This window comes from Myotis myotis, unplaced genomic scaffold, assembly GCF_014108235.1.
Source record: "Myotis myotis isolate mMyoMyo1 unplaced genomic scaffold, mMyoMyo1.p scaffold_m19_p_14, whole genome shotgun sequence".
NCBI lineage: Eukaryota > Metazoa > Chordata > Mammalia > Chiroptera > Vespertilionidae > Myotis > Myotis myotis.
In genome coordinates this window covers 25,378,982-25,404,823 of record NW_023416318.1, presented here as the reverse complement: position 1 = coordinate 25,404,823, position 25,842 = coordinate 25,378,982, and the positions used below count along the sequence as shown (strand labels likewise).

The following is a 25,842-nucleotide window of genomic DNA, read 5'->3' as shown; positions in this document are numbered from 1 at the left end:
AGCCACTTGGCCTGGAGGTCAAACCCTCCCTGGAATTAGCTACAACAATCAAGATTTAACTATAAGACTGCGAACAAAGACCACTAGGGGGTGCACCAAAGAAGCATAACAAAATGCGGAGACAAAGAAACAGGACAAAATTGTCAATGGAAGATATAGAGTTCAGAACCACACTTTTAAGGTCTCTCAAGAACTGTTTAGAAGCCGCCGATAAACTTAATGAGATCTACAAGAAAACTAATGAGACCCTCGATCTTATATTGGGGAACCAACTAGAAATTAAGCATACACGGACTGAAATAACGAATATTATACAGACTCCCGACAGCAGACCAGAGGAGCGCAAGAATCAAGTCAATGATTTGAAATGCGAGGAAGCAAAAAACACCCAACCGGAAAAGCAAAATGAAAAAAGAATCCAAAAATGCGAGGATAGTGTAAGGAGCCTCTGGGACAGCTTCAAGCGTACCAACATCAGAATTATAGGGGTGCCAGAAGATGAGAGAGAGCAAGATATTGAAAACCTATTTGAAGAAATAATGACAGAAAACTTCCCCCACCTGGTGAAAGAAATGGACTTACACGTCCAAGAAGCGCGGAGAACCCCAAACAAAAGGAATCCAAAGAGGACCACACCAAGACACATCATAATTAAAATGCCAAGAGCAAAAGATAAAGAGAGAATCTTAAAAACAGCAAGAGAAAGAAACTCAGTTACCTACAAGGGAATACCCATACGACTGTCAGCTGATTTCTCAACAGAAACTTTGCAGGCCAGAAGGGAGTGGCAAGAAATATTCAAAGTGATGAATACCAAGAACCTACAACCAAGATTACTTTATCCAGCAAAGCTATCATTCAGAACGGAAGGTCAGATAAAGAGCTTCACAGATAAGGAAAAGCTAAAAGAGTTCATCACCACCAAACCAGGATTATATGAAATGCTGAAAGGTATCCTTTAAGAAGAGGAAGAGGAAGAAAAAGGTAAAGATACAAGGTAAAGATACAAATTATGAACAACAAATATGCATCTATCAACAAGTGAATCTAAGAATCAAGTGAATAAATAATCTGATGAACAGAATGAACTGTTGATTATAATAGAATCAGGGACATAGAAAGGGAATGGACTGACTATTCCTGGGGGGGAAAGGGGTGTGGGAGATGCGGGAAGAGACTGGACAAAAATCGTGCACCTATGGATGAGGACAGTGGGTGGGGAGTGAGGGCGGAGGGTGGGGCGGGAACTGGGAGGAGGGGAGTTATGGGGGGAAAAAAAAGAGGAACAAATGTAATAATCTGAACAATAAAGATTTAATTAAAAAAATAAATAAATAAAAAATAAATAAAAAAAAAATAAAAAAAAAAAAAAAAAGAAGAGAATGAGGTCATTATAGGGGAGGAGGTCAATGAACCAAGAGATCAGGGAAGGTAGGATCACCTCTATGTATATTGAAATCACTGAAAGATAAGACTAGAGAGATATGAGAATGAGCCAGGAATAAAATCCTTGAGAAATGAGAGGGAATGATGTGGGAGTAGCAACAATGCAGGGCATTAGGCAATGTAAGCTGATGACAGGAGATTTAACGCTGGGTCTGTACTCTAGGACCAAGGTTAATTATATAGCAGTGGCACCTCTGGCTCACATCAGTTAGCAAGAAGGCAGATGCCTGTAGAATTTCATGTTACTTAATGTCCCAGATCCTGTATTATACTTTTTCTTCCTCAAAGTGCTTAGAAGATAATTACACATATATGAACTGATCAAATATAAAGAACATGTATTTTTCTTTAATTGGAAAGTGAATAGTGATAATACGGACTGTGAAATGTTGTTTTCTTTTGGGGTCTGCCATTCTGTTTCTGTCCTGGAGTAGTTTCTGGACTAGAAACTACTGAAAAGAACAAAATACAATTTTAACCTGGGGCTTGAGACAGATTTGCTATAAAAAAATTGTTAAGGGAGAATAAAGAGAATACACAATCTCTGTAATATCCAGCCAATCAGAGGCAGAGACTGATAAGAAGAGGGAGAGAGGAGAGGGGAGGGGAGAGGGAAAGAAAAAGGGAAAGAAAAATGTGCTCTTCTTGGAAAGAGTTTAATTTAGCCACAAATCTGCACATCATAGAATAGTGAAGTGTTTAAGTTCTCTGAGAAACAGAAAAAGCATGATGTTTTAAAAGACAAACGTAATATAAGATGAAGAGAGCCTGTGAGTTGTTTAACCTTATTTTCCTTTCACTCCTCAAGTGTTACTGTTCAGTTCTTACTTGTTTTGAACGGGATCTCCTACTCTTGACTTAAATTCTTTAAACAAGTGTTTGTTTAGTGATTTAGCATATAGAACTATTGTTCCTTGGACCAGGCTGCCTCTTTAGAAAGCTGAGGGCCTCAATGCAACGTTACATTCTTAAGACTGGAAAGAATGTGGGTAGGCAAGAGAAGGAGATGTACATGTTGTTCATTTCCCCTGTTTCCCATAGAAAGTCCATTAAACTGTGCTTGGAAAGAGAATGGTAAACAAGAGGCTTTGAGGAATTAGCCAAGTAGCTGTACAGCAGCCGTCATGCCTATTGCCTCTTAGAAGCAGCATATAGAGAAGTGGGAAGAAAATATTTGAGTTACTGGGGTGTGGGCAATGACTTACCAGGAAAACTAATGCCCGTTATTTAATCACTTTCTACTAATATTTCACTCAGAGAGAGCAAATATAAATGATGGTGCCTACTGAAACTATAAGAGGCTGCCTATCTCTGTAGGGGCTGGCAGGCAGACTGGCCCCAGAATGGTAGAGTCAGATGGCAGGGGTGACTCAAATCATCCAGGGTTACACAGAGCCATTACAAAAACTTTGAAATATAGTAGAAACATTATGTAAAATGTGTTTATATCTAAATGTTAAACATCCATACTCATTGTAGCACAACTGAGATAACATTAATAAAAATAATGAAATTGATACTATATCAAATGAATAAATTTAATCACAAAAAATCGAAATAATATTGAACCTTTAAAAAATAATGTTATCTTAAAATATGGTCAAAAATTCGTATCTCTCGTGGTGGTTGTGACAAATAAGATATGGTGTTTGGGCAGGGGATGCATTGATGCTGTCTTGATCTGTTTCTGTATTATTTAATTTGTTGTAATGACCATGAATTATTCATGCACTTTTTAATCAAGAAAAAAAAGCCTATAAGAGTGCCTGGCACAGAGAGGCACCTATAAAGTCATTGTTATTATGTCTAAAAGCAAAGTCAGAGTTTCCATTTGACTTAAGAGAGATTTGTCAGCTAGGGAAGCTTGGGTGTGAAGGGAAGAAATAAGATAATGGCAGAGGTGAATTCAGGTTAGAGGTTTCACTTTCCATTGAGAGGAGTTTGCACATCCTGGAGTGAAGGGTAGAAACCAGAGGGTGGGAGAATTAATTGGTTCAGGCAAGTGGGAATTAACCAGTGGGGCAAAGGCCCAAGAAATTTGCAGGGGTAACGCGGGGGGAACGGTCTCAGAGCCTGGAATGAATTACTTATTTTGTAGAAGTGTAATAGTGACTTGATTGTTAATAGATAAGCCCTGTTTTATAAGCTTGCTGAAGTAATAAAAATATTAAAAATCACTTTGGGGAATGAGAAAAGAGTTAAAATAACTGCATGGTTTTCTTTATTTATCTACCTGGTTCTGGGGGATGTGAGAGTAAGTTTTCTGAAGAGGAGCCAACAGTTTATTTTTCCATTTGTGGGCTGTATGGTAAAATGATTATTGGCAAAACAACACCTTTTCATGCAGCTTCCTTTGGTGTGTAAGTCAGGGGCAGCGAGAGGAGTTATTTCTGCAGCTGGGGAAAAGGTTCGGAGCTGTCTTCCTGGAACCGGCTCTCATTTCAGGGTCTAAAATAGATTTAAAGTACTGTGCTGTTTTGGGAGCGGGGCCCTCGTCATCCCAAGCACATCTGTTGGTAGCTATTGAAATTCAAATAAAGTTCAAGTAATGCTCACATTACACTTACTGATTTCAAGGAGTGTTTAAAAAAAACACTAAACTCTAGTCACTGACACTGCCTGAGACCCAGGAGGGAAAGCATTGATTTCCTGCCCACCCTAGTTACTTTGAGCCTGAGCCACAGCATTTAATTCCTTTAAAATGTTTCTTCCTCCATACCTGAACTTTTCAACTGAGATCCACTTTCACTTTCAAAAGTTTACATATGAACTATAGCAGATACTGTAATACTTTGGTGTTGATCATTCTGCAGACTTCAGTAATTGAAATGAGGTTGTGGACTATAAAGTCATAAAGCCAGGGTTGAATAAGTGTCATTTCCTCTTTGTATTTTCTCCAATTTTAGTACATGAAAATTTTCATTTAGGTGCTATGATTAAGGAACTTGGTATATCCACCTACTTACACATAATTCCATTCTTTCCATAGAGGATTCAAGACCTACTTAAAAGCAAACACAGACTAGAAAAATAGGATAACTTCCCTCAAAAGTTTTTTTTTTTACTTTAGTTACTAGACAATATTATATTACTTAATGCAAGTTTCAGGTGTACAATATAGTGATTTGACATTTTTATACCTTGTAATGTGATTATCTCACTAATTCTATTAATCATCTGTCACCTTGTAAACTTATCACAATATTATTGACTGCTAGAGGCCCAGCGCACAGATTCATGCACCTGTAGGGTCCCTTGCCTGCTCTGCGCCCTCTCGCAATCCAGGACCCCTTGGGGGATGTCGGAAAGCTGGTTTCGGCCCAATCCCCGAAGGCCCGATCCAGACAGGAGGGAGCCCAATCCTGTGCATTGAGCATCTGTCCCCTGGTGGTCAGTGCAGGTCATAGCGACCCGTCGACCGGTCGTTCAGTCACTTAGGCTTTTATATATATAAATATTCTCCTTCATCTTTTTCACCCATCCACCCACTCCCTTCTTTCTGATAACCATCCTTTTGATCTCTGTTTCTATTCATCTGTTTTTGTTTTTGTTTTTTTAAATTCCACATATGTCTTTCTCTGTCTGGCTTATTTCACTTAGGTCTATGCATGCTATTGCAAAAGGCAAGAATTCATTCTTTTTTATTGCTGTGTAATATTCCATTGCATGTATACATCACAATTTCCTTTATCCATTTATCTGTTGATGGGCATCAAAGTTGCTTTCATATCCTGACTATTGTAAATAATGCTGCAATAAACGTAGGGGTGCACATTTTTTAAAATTCATGTGTGTTTTTGTTTGTTTTTGGATAAATACCCTGAAGTAGAATTGCTCGGTTGTATGGTAGATATATTTCTATGTGTTTTTTTATATTTTAAAGAATCTCCATACTGTTTTCATAGGGGTGCCAATTAGCAGTCCCATCAACAGTTCACAAGGATTCCCTAGTCAACAGACTTTTTGATAACATCTACTCTGACTGGTGTGAGGTAGTAAGTCATTGTGGTTTTGATTTGCATGTCTCTGATGATTAGTGATGTTGAGCATCTTTCCATGTCTGTTGTCGCCTGTTTGTCTTTTCAGATCCTTTGCCCATTTGTTAATTGAATTGTTTTTTTGGTGTGTTATAAGTTCTTTATAAATTTTGGATATTAACCCCTTATCAGATGTATATTTGGTGACTATCCTCTTCCATTCAGTGGGTTGTCTTTTAATTTTGTTGATGGTTTCCTTTGCTGTGCAAAACTTTTTAGTTTGATGTAGTCCCATTTGTTTATTTTTTTCCTTTGTTTCCTTTTCCTGAGGAGACATATCAGAAAAAATACTGCCATGAGAGATGCCCAAGATTTTACTACGTAGGCCCGTTGTCGGCAAACAGCGGCTTGTGAGCCACATGTGGCTTTTTGGCCCCTTGAGTGTGGCTCTTCCACAAAATACCACGTGCAGGCGCACGCACAGTGCAATTGACCCTTCGTGGCCCATGCACAGAAGTCAGTTTTCGGCCTGGGCAAGTCTATTTTGAAGAAGTACTGTTGATATTTGGCTCTGTTGACTAATGAGTTTGCCGACCACTGGCTAGGCTTTCTAGACACAGAATGCTTTCTTCACATAATCCTAGTTTCACATCACCCTTTAGTGTATCATTCCACTGGCACAAAGTGAATACTCACAGAATGGCAGTTGCCATTATTTGTGTATTGAAAAGCGCATTAGGCTGGAGAGCCGGGAAACTTGAATCCTCCTTTCCGTTCCTCAACTGAGAAAGCCGCCTGTGAAGCCCCTGCTCTGCCTCAGGCACTGAGCCAGGCACTCTCCACAGGCCGTCCTGCCCAAGGCTTAGGTGAAACCACCAGAGTCTCTACATCATTAAATATCACAAGTGAGGAAACTGAGGGTGAGCAGATATAGCAGGGCGAGGCTGTTCCACGGGATGTCTAAAGAAGCAGTAAGAAGTGGACACCAAAGTGCCTAACTTGTGTAGGGGAGGCTGTGGGCCTGTGGCTCTGGAGTCAGTGACCCGGCAGGTCTATCACTCTCTGAGGGTTGCGCTGGCCACTGAACTTTGGCCAAGGGTCTGTGGGGAACGCAGGAGGCATGGAGAAGCTCCATCAGTCCACTTTTATTCATATGTTGTAAGTGTGCCTTATACTTCCGGCTGAAGGCCATCTGTTCTCATTCTTATAAGCCTTTTAACCCAGACTAGCCCTTTGAAGTCTGGCTTAGCTCAGTGGGTTAAGTAATTTGTCCAAGATCATATAAATAGTGAGTGGTGAAGTAAGTGGCTTGTTTCCATTCTCCCAGTGATCTCTCCGCCAGCAATGTGGTTAGGACATTCCACCTCTCTGTGTTGGTAACTCCCTCACCTGTGCAAAGAAAGAGTAAATAGATGATCCAGGCTGACTTTGTTGTTAAATGCACATCACAGGGTTCTTTTGTTTTCTTCAACATTGCAAATTCCTCAAAGACAGAGACTACACTTTCCACATTCTTGAATCACTAAAACTGCTTTGCAAATTAACAAGTACTCAGTCAACATTTGTTGATGCAGAATGAATGACACAAAGAAAACAGGTTTAATGATTTTTCACAACAGATTTTCAATGCTAGGACACAGTGCCTGTGGGGACCCTAAAATCTCTTGGGTTCACATTTCAACTGTGGAGTCTTTTCTAAAGACTGCATTTGTCATGAGCCTGTTCACAGGAAGATGCTTGGCCAGGGTCAGCTTGTTCTCATCTGAAAAGAGCAAAGAATTGAGGGTAGGAAAGCAGGACGCCTAGAGAAGATCAAGGTAAAAGCTGTGGTAGGTAGATGTCTCTGCAACAAAACTGTTAGGGCTATTTTTATCTTTGTGCCGCTGTTATAGCAACAAAACGACAAACTGACTATTCAAATCTAATACAACTAGAGCCTGTCCAAACAGATTTTGAATAAATTGTGAACTATGAACATCTCTATTTGGCAAGCAATAGAGAGAACTACTAAACCTTATGTTCCTGTCTGAAATTTAAAGTGTTTTAAATGTGCCCTTGGAAGATATAATACAATTACTCATGCATTATTTAGTAGTGTTCTTTCTTTTTGCCAAAAATAAAAAATCCAAAGGAAGGTATACAGCCCTCAGGAGGCACAGAATCTATGGGTTTTTGTAGTTACTGATTTCGAACTTAAGTCTCATTGAAGTCATTAGCTAACAGTTCTAAATCTTTATGCCTGAAAACTTGCGAGCAGATATCCCTGCAGCCTTCCTGCCTCCTCCACCATCCCCAGCCAAAGTGGGAGGGAGGCAGGACCTGTGCTGCCAATAGTCACAAAGGTTGTTTCTGGAATAAAAACAGGAACCTACAGTATGTACCAGTGTCTGGCTTTGTCTCTTGAGGACTACAAAGACCAGCATTATATTGAAACTATAAAATTATTGTCTCCTGACACGTAAAGAAAAATATGGAGAAGTTAAACATTATTTTTTGTTGTTGAAAATTGCTTAAACTTAGAATGTCAAATTTTTCCAACTAAGTTTTTATGTAAAAGGCAGCTTGGGTGGGGGAAGCCATAAGGATTCAAACTGTTTTTGTGCTTCCACATTACAGACTGCCAGTGGTGCTTTCCGCATCCTTTACGTAAATCCAGTCTGCACGTTGTTTCAACCAGAGACACAGACAGTAAAGTCACAGTGTCATGACTTCCAATTTTTTTGACCACTTTGTGATAGCATTTAGCTTTCCTGTCCCAGAACAGGAAGAGGAAGCACATCCTGTTGATTAAATTTGGGTAATAACTTATCCTTAGTGTGGATCATTTTTACATTCTCAATGTCATTCTAGTTTGCAAGAGAAAGTACAGGACTCAGTTATAGTAAACTAGAGGCCCGATGCACGGAAATCATGCAAGAGTAGGCCCTTGCAGCCCACGGCCCTGCCCACTGGTCTTTCCCGAAGGTCATTCGGCCATATGGTCTAATTAGCATATTAGCTCTTTATTATATAGGATGTCATGGCAACCTGAACTGAGATGGTCCTGAATCCTCTAGACTGTGTTTTAGGCCTCCGAATATTACTTTAAAGTTCTATACAAGGAAAGATATGAAAGGAGGAAAAAACCTCCTATCCTAAATAACCTTAGTCTTTGTAAATACTCCCACAAAGTTCATTCTGACCCTGAGTTAAAATGATCTCGCTGTACTGAATGACGATCCTGGGGCTGCGCTTCGGTACTTATTCATGTTAAATTTTACATAAGCCCTTAGATTGTATGAGTTAGAGAGCCAGAACAATGTGAACAAAATCCAAGCACACTTCTTGGTACCATTATCTCCTTATCTGCCGTGTATCTCCCTATGTCACTCCCAACCATGGAATCCCAGGACTAGCTCTGTGGGACTATTTGACAGAGGTGGAAATCCCACAAGTATATGTTTTCAACAGTTTTTAATTTTGAAAGGATGCTAGTACTGCTTGATTATTTCTAGCTTCTGGTATTAGATCAGGAAAGAAAACCATTTTTTTTTAACATTTTCCCTAAAACCTTGGAATATGATAGGAAAGGATAGGAAGCTTTGTGTTTTCTTTCTGCACCCCAAGGCGATGCTTCCCGGGCTCCCACAGGGAGAGACTGACAGCTCTCAGAGTGCAGGTCAGCCTTGGGTTGAGCAGTCCCCTTTCTAGGGAATAGTAAAATCTAAAAAATGATTAAGCAGATTGACAGAATCTAAGATCTTAAGTGAATTCCATTTAGGTGAACTTGGAATGTCAGCTGGTATTGTTGTAGAACAAATATCCAAGCTCTGCTTAGATTTGCCGATTTGTTAAGGACAAAATAAGTTCTTATGTAATATATTTTATTTAGTTAATATTTAGTCAAATCATAAAATGCAAAAGCATATCCCTGACTATACTGTATATATTATAGTAGTTTACATAGTTGTTATGGGTTTTATATTTACTAGTATATATCCTTTTTGGGAGAAAAAAAATCGAAGCTAAAACTTAAATAGCTTACATAGTCACCCTTTCTTCCTTGTTAGGAAAAATTCCTTTGAAGACATTACTATTACAAATGCCCCAATTACAAGTGTACTCTGTTTTTAATTTGTACTCCCTCTAACCTGTCCTCCATGGGCACCTTGAATGTTCATTTTGAAATACAACTTGATCTGTGCCTTTACAGGAAAAGTCCAAACCCTTAGCAAGCTGTACATGATGCTTCACCATCCAGCCATAGCCCCAATAACCTATTTATTTTTTCTGCTTTTTTTTTTTATTTTTTGTGACATTTGTTATTTTATTATTATTTCTTTAAACTTTATTGTTGAAAGTATTACATATGTCCCCTTTTCTCTCCCCATTGACCCCTTCTAGCCCACCCCTCCCCCAGGCTTTCACCACCCTATTGACTGTGTCCATGGGTAATGCCTATATGCATACAAGTTCTTTGGTTGATCTCTTCCCATCCTACCCAGTAACCTATTTTAATCCATAAGAGTCTTCCACTCAGAATGTTTGGTGTCTTAAATGTTAGTTCAGGTATTTTAGCTACTATTCTCCTTTGTGAATTGTACATGATAAATATGTTAGTCTAATAGTTTTCAATATTATAAAGTTACTTTTACACAGGGGGGGAAATTGCTCTGCGTTACCATGCTGGAGTTACTAAACCCACTGAAAAGACTTGATGCCATTGGTAAAATAGTAGATAAATTTACCCCTGGATGTCATTACCTCCCAGCAAGAGATTTATTAATAAAATTTCAGCATTCATTCTAATGACTTTGATCACAAAAGCCACATTTTATATTTCTCTTTGTTCAGATCATTATTTCAAACAGAAACAAAAAAGAAAATTTGTTTTTATTTCCAAAGGCATTTCCTCAATTTCATAATCTTTTACTAATTTAAAATTGATATATATATATATAGGAGGCATTTGAAAATAGCAAAGAAAAAGGGAAAGAAAAACTACCCACATTTCAGGAGATAACTATTATTATCATTTTGATACACACCTTTCAAATATATATATATATATATATATATATATATATATATATATGTGTGTGTGTGTGTGTGTGTGTGTATATATATATATATATATATACACACACACATATATATCTTCTTACAAAAGTGGGGTCATACTACACATCTTGTTTTGTAACTTGTTTTTTTAAAAACTTAATACCATATTAGAAATACTGTATATATTAGTAAAAAATAATCTTCATAATTTTTTTAAAAATATATTTTATTGATTTATTTACAGAGAGGAAGGAAGAGGGATAGAGAGTTAGAAACATCGATGAGAGAGAAACATCGATCAGCTGCCTCCTGCACACCCCCTACTGGGGATGTGCCCGCAACCAAGGTACATGCCCTTGACTGGAATCGAACCTGGGACCCTTAAGTCTGCAGGCCGACGCTCTTTCCACTGAGCCAAACTGGTTAGGGTCATAATTTTAATGGTTATCTATTATTCCTTCATATGGAAAATATGGTAACTTATGTAACCAGTTTTTAATTATTGGACATTTCATGGATAGATTTGTTCTTACCATAGATCTTCGCAACCTCCACATAAGTTTTTTCTTTCCTTATTAAGTCAAGAACTTTAATCTTTTCACTTAATGGCTTCCCTTTGGCATATTTGAATTGCCAGCATCACTATTCTTGTGCTTTGTGGCCATTATTAAGTAAAATAAGGATTACATGAACACAAGCACTGTGATACAGTTATAGTCGGTTTGATAACTGAGGTGACTACTAAGTGACTACCTGGCAGGGAACGTAGAGCACATTCGCTGGGCAGGGATCACTAATGATCTGGGCAGGATGGAGAGAGATTTCATCACGCTACTCAGAACAGTTTATTTCTGGAATTATTTAATATTTTCGGGCTGCAATTGACCCAAGGTAACTGAAATCAAGGAAAGCAAAACCATGGATAAGGGGGGCAGACTACTGTATAGGTACTACGTTGTACAACAGCTCTCTAAAAAGTATTCATCTTGTTTTACTGAAACTTTATGCCTGTTGATTAATAACTCCTCATTTTCTCCTTCCCCTGGTTTTTGACAACCACCAGTCTATATATGTCATATTTTCTTTGTCAATTCATCTATCAATAGGCATTTTGGGCCCTAATCAGTTTGGCTCAGTGGATACAGCATCGGCCTGCGGACTGAAAGGTCCCAGGTTCCATTCCGGCCAAGGGTATGTACCTTGGTTGTGGGCACATCCCCAGTGGGAGGTGTGCAGGAGGCAGCTGATCGATGTTTCTCTCTCATCGATGTTTCTAACTCTCTATCCCTCTTCCTTCCTCTCTGTAAAAAATCAATAAAATATATATATTTTTTAAAAAAATAGGCATTTTGGTTGTTTCCACTGCCAATAGTGCTGCAATGAACAAGAAAGTACAGGTATCTCTTGGAGATCATGATTTCAGTCCTTTTATAGAAATACCCAGAAATGGGATTGCTGGGTCATATTTAGATAATTTATTTAATTCAGTTTATCAAATTAAGTACCATGTACAAAATAAGTCCCTGGAGCTACTACAGTGCACATGTCCTGGGCACTGTCATATGCTGTGTGGATACCAATGTCTCAGTCAGTAGGCTGAGAGGTGTCAGTTATTAGCCTAAAGATGGAGAGATAAGGACAGGCTGATGTCAGGGGCCAGACCAAACTTCACTTGATTAAGACTTGCCATCTTCTTGGAATCAGGGTAGAAGAGGCATCATGTGACAGACACCACCAGAGCTGGAGTTTGGGGAAACCCTCGTGCTCAGTATTTTGTGATGTGAAAGTTAATTCTAGGCTCTGGTATCATGAAGCAAAATTAAAATGCCAAAGTCAAAGCCATATTCTTATGAGAGTGTTGTAACACCTGGTGAGAGAACCAGGAAGATCTTGATTGTGGAGTCATTTTCTAAGGAGTTAAATATAGATTGAGGTAATACAGAACTTAGATGTTTATTTAAAATGTTTTGCCAGGTTCTACTTTTTCCCCCATTACACAAATTCAATGAAATTTGTTTGGATAAGAGTTTTCAAAATAATAATTATACCCCACCATCTAATTATTGTCTTCTTTAGAATGAATGAAGCAAACAACATAATTTGCAAGCTTAGTTACTATGTATTTTCATCCTATGTCCCACATAGGAGCTAAAGTGACTTGCTGTTTGTTTTATTCATAATTCATTACCTAGGAGACCCCAGTTCTCTTGGAAATAAAATTTATGTTAATTTGAGTACTCTTACCTCAAAAGTTTGACTTAATTGGTAAATCAAAGTCTCTTATGAAAGAACAGAATAATATCCAAATTTTCCAAATCACAGAATACAACTCCCATGTTGGGGGAGGGGATGAGGGGCTATAAATAAAACAATAAGTTACCAACAAATTCTACCATCAGGGATGACGAGGAACTAAAAATCAGTATTAACATTTTCAGACAATTCCCCACCCCTATCCCAATCCTCCTCTGTGTGCTCTGCTGGCTCCAGCCTTTATCTTCCTCCATGTTAAGCAGGTCACTCTGTTTGTGGTCAGCTTTCAAGAAACTAATTCTGAGCTGGAGCACAATTCTGCTTGAGTTAGTCTGTTTCCCACCATATAACCCTATGAATGTTTAAGAAAAAGCACTGAATAAATACTTTCTTATTAACAGCCCAAATCAAGTGACTGATCAACTACACTAAGCTAGTCACTCCCAGTGAGACCACTGGAAGCAAGCATTTGGTTGATAAGAAAACTAGACTGGTGACTATCTTTTTTTCTTAATATATAATCTTTAAAATTTTTCAATTACAGTTGACTTTCATTATATTAGTTTCAGGTGTAGTATATGGTGATTAAACATTTACGTAATTTACACAGTGCTCATCCTGATAAGTCTGGTAGCCATCTGAAACCACACATAATTATTACAATATTATTGACTATATTCCCTATGCTGTACTCTACATCCTTATGACTATTTAAAATTTTTTTATTTTTTAGAGAGGAGGAAGGGAGAGAGAGAAACATGCATTCATTGGTTGCTTGTATGTGCCCTGACCAGGGATCGAACCTGCAACCTTGGTATATGGGGACAATGCTTTAACCAACTGAGCTACACAGCCAGGGCTCCCATGACTATTTTTAGAACTGGAAATTTGTATTTCTTAATCCCTTCACCTTTTCACCCATTTCCCCAACCCCTTCCCATCTGGCAATCATTAATTTGTTCTCTGCATCTATGAGTGTGTTTCTGTTTTGTCTGTTGATTTATTTTGTTTTTGTGTGTTTTTTTTTAGATTCCACATGTAAGTGAAACCATATGGTATTTTTCTTCTTGTATCTGACTTATTTCACTTAGCATAATACCATCTAGGTCCATCCATGTATTTGCAAATGGCAAGAGTTCATTCTTTTTCATGGCCGAGTAATTTTCCACTGTATAAATGTACCACATCATCTTTATCCAAATGTCTATCAATGGGCAGTTAGGTTGCTTCTATATCTTGACTATTGTAAATAATGCTGCAGTGAACATAAGGGTACATATATCGTTCAGATTAGGAGTTCAGTTTCTTCCATAGTAGGACCCATCTTCTGGCTTTCACTTCTTCGTCGTTGTAACTTTTGAGACCTCAGACTTTCAATTCTATTCAAAAGCAAGCATATCAATCACTCTGGTTTGTTTGAGCTGCCTCATCGGAAAGTCATTTGGAAAACTAAACATGGCAGCCATCTATCTACTATTGAAGTAGCTTTCAATTCAGAAGAGGGAGACATAATATGATTAATTAAATTGCATTTTGATTCTGGTGATTAGAAATTCTTTTATCATTTTATTAGTGGTGTCAGATTGAGCATATCTTAGAATGCAATATTGTAATTATGAAGAGTTTTTCTTAACCTCTTCAATGAAATCTTTTTCTCTTCTTCCTTTCAGCCTTTAATCCTTCCCTTTCACTTTGTCACCTCCCATTAGACAGGCGATTTGAATATATGGATGATGCCTTTTTATGTCTGAGATTCATCAAGCTGTTAATAAATTAGATTTCTTTATGAAAAACAACAGTTTTAATTCAGTAAATAAGCACACACTATTCAAATTTTTATTAGGGTGACAACAGTACACTCAATTTTTGTTTTAAAAGTATAGGCAGAAACACATTTATTGGGATTTAGCAATGACTTTTTTTTAACCACCTGCCAAAAAATCATTAATATTAGAAAGATACTTTTTTCTTTATCTTCTATTTTGTTGTCTGCTTTTATAAAAGAAGGAAATAAACTGGCATGGGTTTTTATGAGTACAAAAAGAAAACCGTTTTGTTAAGAAATGGCTATTTTCTGAATCTCTATTTGTATTACAGACGGAAATTAATGAGAATATAACACATTAATACTGAAAAAAATTCAGAGTATAATATTCAAGTACCAGTTGCAGGTGACCACATATGAACTGAAACATTACAATGGCATTCTTACCTCCTTTCGTGAGCCTCTCTATGAACTGAGGCCTGAATTCAAAGATAAAATACCCTCTCCAGGGGAAAGGAGATGCTAAAAAGAGTAATTTTTTAAAAACCCTGGGAGGTTGAAAAGATAAGCCATTTCCCTAACGTTGAGACATACCCAGGAAAGGGAGTTTCCCCTTGACTATTTTGACTTCTTGTCAAATATGTAAAGGCATGCTGAACGCCTCACCTTCATGGTTATCAACCGGTAGTGCAGGATGCTCCCTCACAGACGACCCCTTTAAGACACAGCCCAACAGTCTTTGGCACATTAAAAAATTTTCTTTGGATTTTCCACCTGGTGAATCTTTTTTTTCTAGTGGTTCTTGTGTCATTAGTTACCTCTGCATTCTGCCTTCAAATTATTCTTTTGATTCTGTACAAATTATTTTCAAAGTGGCTGTCAGAGAGATGCTTTATGAATGTCTGTAAAGCCTGTGCATGCATCTGTCTGCCCTGCTTCCACTAGCCTGGCCCGGCCTGGGGCCACCCTCCTCCCCCAGCAGCCACAGAAAAGCGCTGCCCGGCCTCCCCCAGCACTGCGGAGCCCCAGGGTTGCTCAGCTGAGTGGTCCAGTCTGAACAGCTCTTAGTCCCCAAGTTCAAAGCTGTAGCCCGGATGGCGGCCTGAAGATACATGTTTTTATGACCTCAGGGTGATGCATGCCTCACTGCAATGGAAAAAGTGTCTAGGAAAGTCGGTTGTGAAGCAAAACTCCATAAATAAATTTCTTTCCCTCTTCCCAATCATTTTTATCCCTCTTCCCAATAATTTCGTGAATAAAATCAGAGAAACAGTATCAGCAAGAAGGAAAAATTGTAACCTCACAGCTATAGCTGTCTTTGTTGCCAAGAGGATTTAAAGTGATTTGTAAGGATACGTAAAACTGTAACAGGAGGTGCATTTAAAAGTGAAAAGGGATTTAAAAACAACCACCCAAGGGTGAGGGATAAAACAGAGCCAGGAACAGGGCTTTTTAAAAAGTCTAAAATAATGACCTCTGCTCAGGGTGGGACACACTTTGGCTCTAAACTATCTGGTAGCCCTCTATCAGCTAATGGCATCACCCCAAAAACTCAATTTGCTTATGAGCATTTGGGAAGGAGGTGGAAGAGGTCAGGGTGAGGGCGGAAAATACAGGGGAGTCTGGCCAACTCCTTTTCATTTGGCTTCCTGTGGGAGCAGATTTTAACATATCTGGAATAGAAAACATCTTAAACTGTGTGTCCTTAAAGCAATCTTCCTCAAATATTGTTCTCCTGAGACAAGGTGCCCGTAAATATTGGAAGGCATTGGATTCAGAATCGAGGTGGGCTTGGCTTGCCAAGAACAGAACCTTAAAGCTGCTTAGTGTCTGTCCTCTGCTTCAGAGTCAGACAGCTAAAGAGACTGATCTATTCATGCTGCCTCCGTTTGTCCACGTCCCCTCACTCCTGAAACCATTCTAACCTGGCTGGCACCCCCACCCCCATCACTCCACTGAAGCTGATCCTGCAAAGGTCTGCAAAGCATTTTTTAGTTCATATTTCACTGGAGTCTCAGCAGCATTTGGAAGTTGACTGCTCTCTCCTTAAAATACTGCGTCCTTAGTTTTCCTAATGCCTCACTCCGTGGTCCTGTCCCTCTTCCCTGGTCATTCTCTCTACCTGTGCTCTGTCTGCTTCTCCTTTTCTACCTGACCCTTCGGTGGTGGTGTTCCTTGGGATTTCTGTTCTCATGCTGAAAAGAACTCAAGATCTGACAGAGTCCATAAAGGTGTTGCTATGATACAGTCCAGCAAAAAAAACAAAAACATTTCTAATCTTCTGTATACCATAGTGTAGAATTTCAAGAAGTTCTGGCGAAGTGAATAATGACAGTGGTAGATATGGTGGCGTATTACCTTGCTCAACCTCTGTTCCAAGCTCTTCCTGGTACCTTCCTTTCACTGCAGACGTTGGAGAGCTAGGAGCTGTTTTCCTGATTTCCCTTGCAGCTAAAGTCTTCAAATGCTATTTAGGCTTCATCAATCAGAAGTCCTCCTGTGACATTGGGAACTGAGGTGGGGAGAGAAGCAGCAGTGCTTGAGTCCTCCATTTAGTTGGCGTGAGGATTTAGCAGACATTACGTGGAGCCAACAAGTCTGGTGGGGGCTTCTTGCTGCCTGGACTGCAGTTAGGGTAGCATGTTCATAAATGCAGTGATCTGGGTAGCAGCCTCCTGATTCCCAGCAGTTCCCCGAGAGGGCCTATCAGAAAAAAATTGTCTAAGGCTTACACACAGAGATTACAGGGTGTTGTTCAGGGAGGTTCTGGGTATTGTCTAGGGCAGCGGTTCTCAACCTGTGGGTCGTGACCCCTTTGGGGGTCGAATGGCCCTTTCACAGGAGTCGCCTAAGACCATTGGAAAACACATATATAATTACATATTGTTTTTGTGATTAATTACTATGCTTTAATTATGTTCAATTTGTAACAATGAAATTGGGGGTCACCACAACATGAGGAGCTGTATTAAAGGGTCGCGGCATTAGGAAGGTTGAGAACCACTGGTCTAGGGAATGCTCAGGAACTTTCAGATTCTAATGGATGTGCTGCATCTATTAGCAAGTTGAGTTTAGCATTCCTGATTGTATGTGTTTATATACAGTTATGTACACGTGTGTGTGTGTGTGTGTGTATACGTACATATATACATACTTACAATCTGAACCAGACATAACATCCTCTAGGTTCCCTCATTAGTTAATGCACTAAATTAAAGTCTTTGACCCATATCATATTTGCGTGAGAATCACAATGTTAACATTTGGTACTTCAGCAGCCAATTCTACAGAGTTGCTCCAACAGGCCCAATATAAATCTGTTCTCCCAGCCCTTCCAGTGATTTTGTAAGGACCTACTTCCTTATGTTGAATTCCATTTGAAAATAGCTAGGGTGGCTTTCATTACCTGCACCCCGACTGATACAAGGACTAAAATTATTGAGTGTTTACAATTTTCTAGATAGTGTTAAACACTTTACACAGATGATCTCACTTAATCTTCATAACAACTCTATGAGGTTGGCAACATAATCTCTGTTGTACAGATGAGGCTCTGAATTTACGGAATTTGCCCACCAGTTAAGAAGTGGTAGCTGGATTCATATCCAAGCAGAATGATCTTAGAGGCTACTTACATGACCACTGTGCCAACATCTAATTTCTTTCCACTTCATAAATAAAGCGTAAAGAAGAGTGGATCTGTCACCTTGCTGGTCTGGAAACTGGTGTGTGGCAGAGAAGCTAGAGCTTTCGGTCATCCTTCTCCCCTTCTTCTCTGCCCCCCAGCCCTTGGACTCAGTTGCTGGTTCTCAGAATCCTGGGTATAACTCCTGCCTGGAGGCAGCTCTTCTAGACTCTCTCAGCTCAAGGTTCATGACATGCCATTTCCCACTGTAGCTAAGAAGTAGCTCTGCGAAGACCCAGAGGTATTCCTAGTGGAATTGCACCACAAGTGTGTGACTTTGATTAAGAGTCACAGAGTCTGCAAAACAGGGTGCTCACTAACACAGGCAAAGGCAGAGAACAGTTACACTGTAGTAACTGCTATTAAGGACCTACTGTGTGTCAGACATTGCCTTAGGCAATTTACACACATTCTCTTTAATCTTTTCAATAATGCAGTGAAGTATTATCCCCATTTTAAAGATGAGGAATCTGGTCTCAGGTTAGTGATGGGTGTCCTGTGATTCCCTTGATAATCACTGAAGTCTTTACTTATTGTGGGCTATTATCTGACAGAAATTTTAGACATCATATCCAAATACCATTAAATGCTTACTTGGATAAAGTATATGGTCTTATTTGCCCACATGTAACTGAATAAGAAAACTTGCTAAAGAACGTAGAATAGCAAAAATATTATGTACTATCCTTCCATTATTATTTTTAAATATATTTCATTGATTTTTTACAGAGAGGAAGGGAGAGGGATAGAGAGTTAGAAACATCGATCAGCTGCCTCCTGCACACTTTCTACTGGGTACGTGCCCGCAACCAAGTTACATGCCCTTGACCAGAATTGAACCTGGGACCCTTGAGTCCGCAGGCCGACGCTCTATTCCCTGAGCCAAACCGGTTAGGGCTATCCTTCCATTATTAATGCTAGCTTGAAAGCTTGAAATGGGAAGGCAACTGAGTATTTTCTGGCATGCACCACATTAGCTTTTATTCTTTAGCTCTCATTCTACTGTCTGCCTTCTCGCTCTGCTCCACATTTATACCTCCACTGCAGAGATGTCCGAAAGGATTATGCTGCCCCACTTTAGTCCCAGGAAATAGAACTGCTATGAATTATTAATAGTGGCTTTCTAGTGCTTTAATTTCACCTCTTTGTTTCAGAGGAGAATATTAGATGGAATTTTTATATCGCCTCAGGAGCTTATTACATTTTGTAGGAGACAGTAACTGACTTGAATTATAGAAAAGATAGTCTTATGTTGATTTCCACTTCTACATGTGATGGATTCCCCATGTAGTCCACTCCCGATAGCCTTGCTCATTGATGGGCTAATAGGGCAGTTTTCCAATTGAGCTTTTCAGAGCCTTTGGGATTCCCCAGAGGTGCTCGAGGTACAGCTGGGGAGATTCTGCACCCCACCTCCCAACCATTCCTTTACTTCAGAGAAGCAATTCACTTCCACTATAAACATTAAGCTTTTGTCCAAGATTATGTTGGAAGAAAGGATTCTTCTCTTTAAAAAGCTTAAAAATCCTGAATTAATACAACAAATACAATAGTAGGTGTTTGTGCATCTTTGGGATAATAAGAAAAGTGTCTAAGGATTTGTATTTGATAATAACCACAATATGTCTGAGCATATACAACCACCCGGGCACTGAACTTGACTGAGCAGGCAGCATGTCACGTGACTGGGTCTGTGGGCCAGACTGGGCCTCCTCTGGTGGAGTAATACTCACTCTGAACTCTGGGTGAAGTCATTATCATGCTTGTTTATATACTGAGTCAACTGACATGCACAAATACAGTAAAATTTGGGGGCTGGCAAAAATAAATGAACCAATTCTATGACTAAACTTGGTTCATATTCTTATATTCAGGTTGTTAGGTCAGATCTATAGGCCTCCAACTTCCTTTAAGAGGATGAATACCGTTATTACTTGTGTTATTTTGTAGAGGATTGTCATGAGTAAATGATCACTTTTTGTAATAACAGCAACTATTTCTTTACCTTTTAAAGAATGTGAAAAAAACACACAGAAGGGTTTTGTTTCATATGAGGTGAGATCAGAGTTAAAGGTCGTGCTCAGGGTTCCTTTCTGGTGTGGACTGTGTAGAAACGTTCCCTCTTTCCATGTCTGGAAGCAGGCGGGCAGGTGACAAATATTCATTCAGTATATATTATTGAGTGCCCACCATCACTGGGCATAGTGGTAAATATAGGGGATAAATAGTGAATAAGACTCCAACCCTGCCTTAGAATTTATATTCTAACGTGGAATGGGCACCTAGTGAATACATACACAGAGCAATTATAGAATGTGATCATGCCCATGATGCACTCAACAGGTTTCGGGGGGTGGTCCTTTTAGATAGGGGCTGTCTAAGAAGGGCCTCTGGGAGGCAGAAGCCTGAGTGCATTTTAGAAGGCCGCAGCTGGCCTCTGCCGACTGCCACGGCCATAAATGAGTGGCACTTACTGCACTTGATAGCTAAATGTGTGCCATCTGCACCAGAGAATTAAAATGCTGGGGGCGCCCTGAGGGGCCAATATAGTTGGCGACTGCCTGAATAGGAACAGAAAAACACAGCACAGTTAATTTATTAAATGCGTACATTTTTCCTTCATTTATCAGCACTGTGTTTTATTCATTTCTTCCATGCAAAGATGGCCTGAAGGACTTAAAAGTAATATATGCAAGATCTCTGTCCTTCAGCATGCTCTAAAATATTGTTTTCGCAACTGTGGAGAATCCTCATCACACATGTGAGAAATGCATCTATAATGAAAGTCCTTATATTATTACTGTACAAGTGGTAAAGGAATAAAATAGACTTTCTAAAAATTGGTTTAATTTTTAAAATCTCTACATAACATTTAAAATATATTAAAGAGAGAACATAGTTATTAAGTAATAAGACTTCTGTCAATAGAATTTTCCAACTTACATTGCTATTCTTTGATTTTTATTAGTTGAGCTTTCTTATTTTTTTGTTCTTTTAAAGCCAGTCAGTGGGTCGTGTTTCTTAAATAAAAATATCTGAAAGATATATGCAGACAAAGCAGATTCAGATTTACAGTAGAAATACTAGACCTCAGTCTCTTCCGAGCAAGTCTGATTCACCCATCTATTCAGCCATCCATTCAATATTTATTGAGTCCACTAAACCTATAGGTAGAACATGCTGGAGCCAGAGTGGTGTATTACGGCCCTGCGGGCTGGCCCCCGGGCTGGGTGAATGCTGCTAATGTTCTTTCTCTGCATAGTTACTGTGGCAATTTTCTGGGGGGCATGTAAATAGCCAACATGTGGTTAGATGGCCTAAAATAAAGAGCAATTTGAAATTAGTCAATGTGATACCAACGGACTGACAGGATGAATTCAGGAAAAATACAAAAAGCGGTTTACCTGGGAACCCCAAAGAAAAGAAAAACTTCTATCACCAGGGAAGTTCAGTAAGGCATCTGTTTACAATATAAGAGATCACTAGTTCCTTTATGTACCAGTTTAAGAACATTATGATTAAGAAGCATCTTGTTCAAAACAGCAAGAAAAATAGAATAGAATATGTCTAAGCATAAACTTAACAAGAAATATACAGGACCTGAATTAAGCAAAGCACAAAATCTAAATAAAGACCATTTAAAAGTTTTACATTTTTTAATTAGTTAATGTTATCAGTACTCTTCCTGTGTTTATTGGTTTCCTGTCATAATTGAATTATAATTTCCATTCTAAGATTTGAAAAATTCAATAGTATTTTCTTTAAAACTTGGCTCAAATGCCTTTGCTATCACAGAGATGTCCCTGATCAGAAGTTAGCCCCCCAACTCCTCTCTCCCTTTATATAAAAATCACATTGCACATCACATCCTGCCTTATTATTAGTTATTTTTATTATCCTCCAAAGTCTTCTAGTAGATTGTAAGTAACCAAGGGAAGAAACCCCACTTTGAAAATCTATGTATGTACTCCAGTATCTAGAATATGCCTTGCATTCAGTGCTAAATATTTATGTAATTGAATTAACTGGTACTGTTTGTGTACATATCCAGTCCTCACTAATTAGATATAAATGTATGTGAAAATTTGTGATGTTATTTTTTGCTTTGAAAAACTGTTCTGCCCTCTCTAGACCTGAGCCACACCCATTAAGAGCAGCACATGAGACTGGGGTCCTAGGACTTGCCAAGTGACTGGTGACCAGAATACCAAAGTGAGTAGGCAGGTCAGGCAAGGTGGTTTCTAGCACCAGGGGTGGCAAGTGTGGAGCCATAGCACCAAGTGGCATGAGCACATGCACACAAACACACACAGTGTAAGTGGAGCCGAATCACCTAACAGCACGACCATTCTGCCCCCAACAGTGGCATAGATTCCGCCTTGGTCATAGGTCTGACTGGTGAAGCTTTGGTGATGTCAAAGACCCGCTAGGTAGGTAGACAGGCTCTCAGCTAGTTAAATACATTGAGTTATCAGCTCAAATGGATTAGTCCATTGCAGCCCCTATGCCCTTTATCCATTACTGGTTCCATTTCCTCTCTTCATTCTCTTGAGCCCATTCAAGTATGGCTTTCAATCCACCAAAACTGCTCTGGTCAAGGCAATAATGACCTCCTCTGGGTTGCTAAATGCAGTGGTCAATTCTCAGTCCTCACCTTATTTGAACTGCAAGCAGCATTGACCCACCTCACAATTCACTGTTCCCAGATGCTTCATTTGACTCTCAGGACACGATGCTGTCCCAGCTTTTCTCCTACCTCACTGAATGGTTCTTTCTGAGCTCTAACCACTGAATATACCTAAGGTGCAGTCCTCAGGCTGCTTCCTTTTTCTACTCATATTCATTTTCTTGGCGATCCCATCCAATCTTATGGCTTTCAATTCTATTTGCAGACAAATTCCAAATTTTATCTTCTCCAGCCAGACTCATAGATCCAGTTGCATACTCAACATCTCATTCAGCTAAAAGACATCTCAGACTTCCATTCCAAAACTGAACTCCCACTCTTCCCCCAAATCTTCTCTTCTCACAGCCTCTCCATTCCAGGAGATGACAACTATCCAACTAGTTTTTAAAACAAATAACCCTAATACCATGGGTGGGCTAAAGGAAATGGAATATGTAAAGAACTTAGCATACTGCTGAGCAGTCAATGCACAATAAATGTTAGCTTCTATTATTTCTGGCTTTTCTTTTCTAGAAGGTTTCAAGAGGAGACTGGACTTGTAAAATTGAAGTTATCAGCTCCTTTTCATAAAAACTAAATTTTATTCTTAGACACATGCAATTTCCATTTTAAGATTTCAATTAAATGAATTGAAGAAAATAAAATGTGCTACTGTGCTCATGGCTTAGCTTCTGAAAAAGAAGAAAAGTCACCTTTCCCAGTAAAACTGTCACAGATAAGAACCAAAGAAAATGTTACATAGCACAGTGGCAATTTGGAACATTAGAAATCTTCTCTTACCTAGCAGTAATTTTCAGCTAATCAGACAACTTGATCCTAGAAAATATTTTAAATGCATGGTTATATAAGATGTTAATATGCTATTCTCAGCTGTACACAGCTCTAGTTTCACAACCTGAAAGAATTTTGGGGATATGAGGAAAGTCATGGAGTGTTTTTACAAAAGCTGGGATAAGTGGCCTCATATTATTAACCTGCAGTCCCACTCACTCTATCATCCCAACTAATTATTAAGAATTTACTAGAAACTTTCTACCTATTAACAGTAGTATCTGAGTTATCAACTACATTGCAATAAGCCTTAATTATATAGGAAGCATCTTGGGTAAGTACACAATGCATAAATTAGACAAGGATATCGCTAATTTCACATTTAACTTGGCCCTTTAATATATATGGTTTGCTAATACATATGGTAAGAGATGGTTTTTGGATAAGAAACAATGTTCATCTAATTTTAATGTTCATGGAAAGTCACATTTATTCTTTTATCCATTCTCCTACCTTCCTTCACTTTCGTCCACTCCCTCCCCTATATATATATTTATATATGTCACCTACCATGTGCTGGGTAATGAGAAAAAACACTTTAACTCTTGTGTATAGCTCAACAGCTAGGTAGTAATGGCCTTGGATATTTTTAAAGGGGGGAAATAACCTCAATATGAGATCTCAGTGGTTGACTGTGCTTAATTTGTTATTAGCTTTTCTTTGTCCATATTTAATTATATATTAAATTTGATGGTATTCTGATACTTTATGTTCTCTAAAATTTATTAAAATTTTGAAAAATTTATATTTTACATTACTTTTACTGAGTTACTTTTGCATATAAACTCCCATTGTGGGATCATTTTAGCTAGTCTATATATACTTTACATGCTAATTTTTGTTTATTTTTTGTAGGAAGTCCTGGCTGAGCAAGGTTGGAAGTCCCAGTTCTCGCATTGACCGCACGGATTTTTCTAATGAAAAAACCATCTCTAAACTTGAATATTCTAATTTTAGTATTCGATACTAATAGAAATGATAATATATAGACTGCATTATAGACACTACATATTCTTATGTAGTAGGGTAATAGTAGCAGAGTAGTAAGAAAAGGAACTCTGTTCTGAAAGCTACATTATACAGATTACTAAAAATGACACTGAAATAGTTTTACTCAGCTGTTTTTCACTAATGCAAAAATTAGTATCTAAAATAAAAATGTCATTATAAAATATTTAATACGAGTATTTAATTTAAACTTGTCTCATGGAAACTAATTCTAATGAATGTTATAGCTTACATGTTATTTGGCTGGGCTAGACATAAAATAATAAAGTTAACCATTTAGAAAGTATTTTTAGGTACTGTTATCTGATTTGAATTCTAAAACCTTCCAAAAAATAAAAAATAAATAAAACCTTCCAAATAATAAGTATTATTAAAGTTGAGTAATTTTAATTACTCAAAAAGAACCAGTAGTTAGATATAAACATATATGATTAGTATAACCCCAAAATAGTATCAAAAAAGAGTTAAATTTTTAGATTCTGACTAAGTGAGAACATGGTTCAGTACTTGGGTTGGCGCGCCTTAATGCATCTGTGAACTACTTTGTTCTGTATAGTGAACAGATGAGCGATGGCAACTGACTGAGAACCCAACATTTCAGTGTAGCAAGCAGCAAGGTTTGTATCAGCAACCCTCCATGATGGATATCCCTTTCCCAGAAGAACTGAGAGTCTCAATAAATCATACTATCCCCCAAATTTGGCCTGTCATTTGGGGATTTTCACATGTAAATGATTTTTAACAGGCAGTTTCATTTCTATACTACGGAATTACACTATTGAGAAAGGAAGACCTTTAACTCAAAATTTCAAATGTTGTAGGCATATACTTGTATAGATCCTTCAATGACTTCCAAAATTTTAAAACAATGAAATCCTTCATTCAAAAGAAATTTACCTGGAATTTAATTCATAAAGAAGGTGAAAAGACACAACTGGCATGATTGAAATGGGGCTGGGGGCCCTGGAATACTGCACATTTGGTCTCACTTTCCCTCCTGCATCTTGTCCTCCTTGGGGATGCAGGTTAGAAACCACCACTCTATCTATGGAAGAAATGTCCACTGCTGCCCTCCATGGCTTAGAGGAAGAATTCGGGCCTCTCTCCTATGCCTGCTGCAAGATCAGAATTGAGAAAAGGAGATGAAGGA

General features: G+C 38.6%; 1 protein-coding gene across 6 annotated transcripts in view; it reads left to right on the top strand.

Moving 5' to 3' along the window:
- ACYP2 (acylphosphatase 2) overlaps positions 1 to 24,858 on the top strand; it is a 158,573-nt gene extending 133,715 nt beyond the window's left edge. For 4 of the 6 annotated variants that reach the window (XM_036334565.1, XM_036334563.1, XM_036334567.1 and 1 more), the window contains one exon: positions 24,540 to 24,858. In XM_036334565.1, the coding sequence (XP_036190458.1) occupies positions 24,540 to 24,654 (115 nt within the window). In that variant the 3' untranslated portion in view covers positions 24,655 to 24,858. The remainder of the gene's footprint in view (positions 1 to 24,539) is intronic. The other 2 variants (XR_004971838.1, XM_036334564.1) reach the window with 2 other exon arrangements.
- The last annotated feature ends 984 nt before the right edge of the window (positions 24,859 to 25,842 follow it).